Source organism: Leucoraja erinacea, chromosome 7 (genome assembly GCF_028641065.1).
Source record: "Leucoraja erinacea ecotype New England chromosome 7, Leri_hhj_1, whole genome shotgun sequence".
NCBI lineage: Eukaryota > Metazoa > Chordata > Chondrichthyes > Rajiformes > Rajidae > Leucoraja > Leucoraja erinaceus.
In genome coordinates this window covers 70,495,063-70,502,572 of record NC_073383.1, presented here as the reverse complement: position 1 = coordinate 70,502,572, position 7,510 = coordinate 70,495,063, and the positions used below count along the sequence as shown (strand labels likewise).

Sequence of the window (7,510 nt, the reverse complement as noted above, 5' to 3'; positions counted from 1 at the left end):
CTGTAACTTCACTCCTGAGGCCGAAGCTGCTGGCTGAAAAACTGCGGCTGCCAGCGGTCACTGACCCGCTGCTCCAGGACTGTCCCCACCGCAACATCCGAAGCATCGACCGTGAGCGCAGTAGGAGCGGACGCCCTCGGGTGCACCAGCATGATGGCATTAGCCAGCGCAGCTTTAGCACCTTCAAACGCGGTGTCGGCCTAGTCCGACCATACCAAATCCCGCAGCTTACCCGTGAGGCACTGGAATAGTGGAATGCATGACAGTGGCGGCTGACGGCACAAACCGGTGGTAAACATTTACCATCCCGATAAACTCCTGTAGACCCTTGACAGTGAGCAGCCTAGGGAACTTGTGAATGGCGTCGATTTTCTCGGGCAGTGGCTCGGCTCCATGAGTGGTTGCCCGATGCCCTAAGAAGGAGATGGCACTTCGCAGGGTTAATCACCAAACCGTGCTCACGTAATCGCTTGAACAAAAGGCGAAGGTGACTAACGTGTTCTGCCTGCAAACTGCTGTCCACCAGGATATCGTCTAAATAAATGAAGACGAAAGGCAAACCCCGCTCGACATGATCCATAAGCCACTGGAATGCCTGAGCGGCGTTCTTTAGGCCGAATGGCATTCGTAGCCATTCGAACAGGCCGAACGGTGGCTGTCATGGGGATGTCGTCGGGGTTGATTGGGATGTGGTTATAACCCCGAACCAGATCGACCTTCGAATAGGCCGCGTCCTCAAAGTGCGCTGAAAAATCATGAATATGGGGCACTAGGTACCAGTCCGCTGTGGTTACCACGTTAAGCCGCCTGTAATCACCACAATGCCTCCAACCCCCGGACACTTTGGGAGCCATATGGAGCGGGGAAGCCCAAGGGCTATTGGACCGCCGCACAATACCCATGTCTTCCATCAATTGGAATTCATTGCGGGCAATGCGAAGCTTGTCCGGCGGGAGGCGGAGCGCGTGAGCATGCATCCTTCGGTATGGATATAGTGCACCACACGTGATGTGGCGCAGCCCCGTCGAAACGGGGTGTGAGTAGCTCAGGGAATTCAGATAGCAGAGCGGCGAAAGGCTCCTGGACCTCTGCGATGTCGTCGGGTTGCTGTTTGGGCGGAGGTGAGTTGAGCGGTTCACAGGAGCAGAGGTCTGACAGCGGGACCATAAGACCGTCACGCACATCCACGAGAAGGGAAAATGCGCACAAGAAATCCGCCTTCATGATCAGCTGGGCGACGTTAGCAACGATAAACTTCCACCTGTACGGGTGGGAGTCAAAAGTTAGGTTAAGGGTCCACGTACCGTATGTTCGAATCACATTCCCGTTAACAGCTGAGAGGATGGGTCCTACCTTACCAACGCGGGTATCGCGGGCGGTCGGGAGAAAGATTTTGATGCTGGCCCCGGAGTCCACCAGGAAACGGCGGCCAGAGTGAAGGTCACGGACGTAGAGGCGTTCGTTCGGGCCGATTACGGTCGGTTCTACGGGAAACATGCAAGGGCTTTGGCGGCGTCGAGCCTCTGCACCGAAACGTAGATGGTAGTCTACTATATGGCTCAGAATGCTGCGGCGGATCCTCAGAGGCGGCCAGTGACAGACCTTCCTCGCGCTGCCTCCTCAGCTGCACTCTAGCTGTGATGGCTGGGCGGGTGAAGGCACAAACGTCCCACCGCCCCGTGGTCCAGAGTTCATCGGCCCTCTGAGTGAGCTGTTGGGGGTCGCTGAAATCGGCCTCAGCGAGCATTAAATGGACCTCAACCGGCAGCTGCTCCAAGAACGCCTGCTCGAAGGGTAAGCACGGTCGATGTTCGTCCATCAGGGCCAGGATCTTGGCCATTAAGGTGGAAGGCCTCCGATCGCATACCCCGTCCATATGGAGGATCTTCGCCGCTCGGTCTCGGCGCCTGAGCCCGAAGGTACGGCAGCAACAGCGAGGCTGACTCCTGCGGCAGGGCTCCTACCACGTGGAAATATCTGGTCACGCGGCAACGACGTGGTGCAGGTGGAACTGCGCCTCCACGTGCGCGAACCAAACCTGTGGTTGATCGGGCCAATAGGAGGGCAGTCGAAGGCCAGTGAAGTCATGCTGAGCAGCGGCTGCCTTGGCGGGAAAGTATTCTTCCTGCATGTCCACGAGTTTAACGACGGTTAGACTCGTCGGGGTCACCAATTTGGTGGATTAGAAACGACAATTGGTTGTTTGAACAAAATTTACTCTCAATTACAGTTCTCTGATAACACGGGCTCTAATACACAACTGACCACAACGGTGCTCCTCAATCGACTGCCGGGCTGAGCCCAGAAATCGTGCGAAAACCCGACCCCTCCCAGAGTCACGTGCGCTCGGCTTCCGAACGCAGGGTTCGATGCTGGCGCGCACCAGCAAGTGCCACTACAGGTAGGCTATTTAGGACTGAGATGAGGAAAAACGTTTTCAACTAGAAAGTCGTGAATCTGTGGAATTCTCTGCCACTGAAGGCAGTGGAGGCCAATTCAAGAGAGTTAGATATAGCTCTTAGGGCTAACGGAATCCAGGGATATGGGGACAAATCAGGGTCTAGTACTAATTCATATTGAATGGCAGTGCTGGCTCGAAGGGCTGAATGGCCTCCTGCACCTATTTTTCATGTTTTTATAATTGAATTGTGGAATAGACCTGATCGGACAAATGGTCCTATTACTTATGACCTTATGCTGCCTGGCCTGCTGAGTTACTCCTGCATTTGTGTGCCTGTCCAGTTTAAATCAGCATCTGCAGTTTCTTGCTACACATGTTGGCTGCTAATTATCCTTTACCTGCCAAAGTGGCTGCTGCTCGATTTGACCTGACAACTATGGCCGCCGGCGCTACCTGACCTTACAAAGATGGCCGCCGAGCGACCTGGCCCTTCAATATTGGCCGCTGCGCTACCTGACCGTACAAAGATGGCCGCCGGCGCTACCCGACCTTACAAAGATGGCCGCCGAGCGCCCTGGCCCTTCAATATTGGCCCCGGGCGCTACCTCACCTTACAAAGATGGCCGCCGAGCGACCTGGCCCTTCAATATTGGCCGCTGCGCTACCTGACCTGACAAAGATGGCCGCCGGCGCTACCTGACCTTACAAAGATGGCCGCCGAGCGCCCTGGCCCTTCAATATTGGCCCCGGGCGCTACATCACCTTACAAAGATGGCCGCCGAGCTGGCCGCTGCGCTACCTGACCTTACAAAGATGGCCGCTCTGACCTTACAAAGCTGGTTCTTCACTGCACCTTCCACTCTCCTGAGCAAATAGACGGCAACGCTCCGCTAACCACGGGGTCGAACTACAGCCGTACTTTGTGCTACTGCGGCAGAGAGGTGGCGTGAAGTCACCATATTTTGCGACGTGTCCCTCTCCCGCAGCGTTTTGCTGAAAGCGTGGAGCCGGAGGTAAAGGCGGTCGGTGGAGAGGAGGGGAGGGGGAGAGAGAGGGAGGGAGGGAGGGGGCTAGGAGGCTGCGGCTCGGGCCCGAGTGGCCGCTCGCCTGTCCCTGAAGGTGAAGGAAGACACACTCCAGGAGACCAGATAACTCTCCCCAATAGCCTGGCAGCGCTCACAGCCCTAAATTACCCCTCCCCACAAAAACTCCCCACTGTCCCTCCCCTCCCCAGAGACCCCACCTCATAGACACCTCGACTCGACTCGCCGACGTTAATTACCCTCCCCAGAGATACCCTCCCCGAAGTAGCTACCAGGATCCCTCTCCAGAGACCTCATCCCCCCCCCCCCCCCCACCCCCACCCAAGTGACCTGCCAGAGACCAACAGTCCTCAAGAAGTCTGAAGAAGGGTTTCGGCCCGGCCAACGTTGCCTATTTCCTTCGCTCCATAGATGCTGCTGCACCCGCTGAGTTTCTCCAGCTTTGTTGTGTACCAACAGTCCTCAATGTCTCCCACCCCCCCCCCCCCCCTTCAAGACTCCACCAAAGATGACCAGGTTTCTCCTCACCTCACTAGCCCCTCATTGACCCTACAATATTCCATCCCCCCCCCCCCCCCAATACCCTGCCCCAAAGACCCCAACAGAACAGCCCCTCTCCCCAGGAGATGTCAAGGTCTCGGACTGCTCAAAGACCCCCTCCACCTCCTCAGACCCCTCCAAAGACTACCAGGATCACCCTTCCCCTCACTGGCCCTCCAGAACTTCCCACCCTCCTCTGGCAAAACACTCTTCAAAGACCGCTCCAGGACACCGCATTCCCCCCACCCGATGTGATGGCCTTGACCTCCCTCCTCAAATGTACCCCCTCAATAACCACATTCAAAAGTACCCCGCCAGTTGCCCATTGACCCCAGAAGATCCCACCAAGACACGGTGTGATGTAATGGTGCAGCAGGTGGACCTGCTGCCTCACAGTACCCGAGACCCAAGTTCAATCTCCTTGCCTTAAGTGCTGTTTTTTGTGGAATTTGCATGTTCTCCCCGTGAACACGTGGGTTATCTCTATCTAGGTGCTCTGGTTTGCTCCCAAATCTCAGATGTGTTGGTTTACTGGCCTCTGTAAATTGCCCCTAGTTTGTAGGGTGTGGATGCGAAAGTAGGTTAGCATAGTCTAGGGCGGCACAGTGGCGCAGCTGTAGAACTGCTGCCTTACAGCGCTTGCAGCGCCAGAGACCCCGGTTCGATCCCGACTACAGGGTGGTGCTGTTTGTACGTTCTCCCATGACCTGCGTGGGTTTTCTCTGAGATCCTCCCACACTCCAAAGACATACAGATTTGTAGTTTAATTGGTGTGTGTGTAAATTGTCCCTAGTGTGTGTAGAATAGTGTTAATGTGCGGGGATCGCTAGTCGGCGTGGACTCGGTGGGCTGAAAGGCCTGTTTCCACGTGGTATCTCTAAACTAAACTCGTGTGATTGTTGCTTGGCTTGGTCTCGGTGTGCCGAACAGCCTGTTTCCACTGAAGGACTGTATCTCTATGTAAACTAACCATGATATCCAGCTTTGCTTCTCACTTGCCTTTGAGTTCACTTACCTCTCTGCATAGCAGAAATATTTAGTGTTTAATTTTTTTGATCAAATATATTTGGGGGTTTTTTCTCTGCAACTGAATATGTGTTTTGATTCCTAGACCAGATCCATTTTGATGATGACAAATCAGATTTTTAAGAAACTTACTCTATTTGGCAGCAAACATAGAGTCAAGTTATTAGCTGTTTCCTGTGGAGGATTATTTGCCACCAATGCTTTCTGTCATGTCTTTCCCCAACGGACGTATGGAAAGTTGTATCAAGCTTGGTCCAAGGGAGATCCGGCTGAACTTCCAGAGAGGTTGAAAACCACTTTCCAAGAGGTGCTTCAAGATGCCGGAGTGGATTCAACGCAGAATTATACAGCGTTCGCTGCCTTCAGCTTTCAACCCGTGAGTGCGGGGTGTTCCCTGGTTGCCCAGTGGAGCTCTCATTGGCATCCCAGTTAATTTCAACAGCACAGGGGCGGAAGGGCAAGGAATAACCAACCGAATTGTCATGATTAATGGCAGGAACGTCAAGTGGGATAGTGAGGTGGGGAAATCTCTGAGAGAATCCCTCACCTTTTCCTCCGATGCGCAGAGGTTTGCCATTGCAAGAGAGGTGATGTATTTGCAAAGCAGTGGCCCCGTCCTTCAGTCGGCGCTCGCACCAGCTTGCTTAGCAGGCACGTACGTGATAGGCGTGGCCTCGAAGCAAGCCCTCGGCCTTTACTCGGGACCCTTTTTATTACGTGGAGTATTTAACCTGGCTGCGGCAGCAGTGGGCTTTGTGGGTTATTTTCTTTTTTCTGATGCACTCAGTCACTGGCTCGACTACCGATCAGACCACCGGACAGCAACAATATCAAAGAATTATGCAAAGGGAGGCATTGAATTTTATGATAAAGTTCTTGCACGAAATCGAACTTTCCGTTTGCTCCTTGGCAAACAAGGGATGGAAATGTATGCAACAAATGGCAACCTTTTCCCTAAGCATTGGTTCCGACTAAAACATGCTCCTTACACCTCCAGGAAGGAGATGATTGAAAACACCCTGAATGACTGTTGGAAGTAAAACTGATTTGACAATATTTATTTGCTCATCTCCATGTATCATGTAAACTTCGTCGATTTTACTTGACTCTCATCCAGATTTTGTGTTTGAACTGAACCGCGTTGTCATCTGATTACTCAACCTTTGTGGGAACCATTTTCGACTTCCATTATTGCAAAAACACAGTTGTGAGTTTAAAATCTGTAAAACAGAGCTAAAGTGAAATATGCCACAGTCACAATGTAAAAAATCAATGATATCCTTAACTTGCTTTTCAACTGCTAGTGTTTCTAAAACTACTGTTTGCCTTGTGCCATGCAAGACTGAACTCTTGATAATTGACAAAAATCCAAAAGCACATATTGAATGTCATGAAATCTAAATGCAAAATATACACACTTATAGACATTACTTATTGGATATCCTGAAGTTTTATTTGTCAGATTATGGTGGAGGGAGGGGGAAATATTCAATTTCACTTCTACTTTTTGATTATTTGCAAATAGCCATGACAATCATATTGTGGAAATTATGTAACCTTTCAGAATATGTAAAGTTGATAAATTAGTATGGTTTTTCATGCTATGTTGATGACAGAATAATATGTTGGAGGAGAAAATTGAGAGTTAAAGGCAAGGTAATGGAGAAATAGAAAGGAGGTGAGGAAGAATTTTCAAGTCAAGTCAATTTTATTTCTATAGCTCATTTAAAAACAACTCTCGTTGATCAAAGTGCTTTACATCAGTGCAGGTAAACATAGAAATATAGAAAATTGGTGCAGGAGTAGGCCATTCGGCCCTTCGAACCTGCACCACCATTATATGCTGATCATCCAACTCAGTATCCTGTACCTGCCTTCTCTCCATACCCCCTGATCCCTTTAGCCACAAGGGCCACATCTAACTCCCTCTTAAATATAGCCAATGAACTGGCCTCAACTACCTTATGTGGCAGAGAATTCCAGAGATTCACCACTCTGTGAAAAATGTTTTTCTCATCTCGATCCTAAAAGATCTCCCCGTTATCCTTAAACCGTGACCCTTTGTTCTGGACTTTGTGCTGGTACTCTGACTCTGGTACTCAGACTCTGGACTGGTACTAACTATGCTACATACAATGGTACATAGATCTAACAATACATACATAAATACATACATACATCGCTCCCTCAGAGGACCAACTATAGTCAGAGGGGAGTTAATCTGTGCCACTCATTGCCACAGAGGGTGATGTGGCCAAGTCCGTGGATATTTGTAAGGCAGAGATTTGACAAATTCTTGATTAGAACGTGTTCTTTGGGGCAAAGGCAGGAAAATGGGATTAGGAGGCAGAGATCAGCCATGATTGAATGGCAGAGTAGACTTGATGGGCTATATGGCCTAATTCTACTCCTATAACGTGAACTATCCATGTACCTGTCCCAATGTCTTTTAAATGTTATAGTATCTGCCTCAACTTCCTTCTCTGGTTGCCCCTCGGGT

General features: G+C 50.9%; 1 protein-coding gene across 1 annotated transcript; it reads left to right on the top strand.

Moving 5' to 3' along the window:
• The first annotated feature begins 3,159 nt into the window (after window positions 1-3,159).
• On the top strand, window positions 3,160-6,436 carry LOC129699101 (transmembrane protein 177-like). The gene is given in 3 exon segments (XM_055638758.1): window positions 3,160-3,414; window positions 5,096-5,395; window positions 5,397-6,436. Coding segments are annotated over 2 exon segments (939 nt in total). The 5' UTR covers window positions 3,160-3,414; window positions 5,096-5,110; the 3' UTR covers window positions 6,051-6,436.
• The last annotated feature ends 1,074 nt before the right edge of the window (window positions 6,437-7,510 follow it).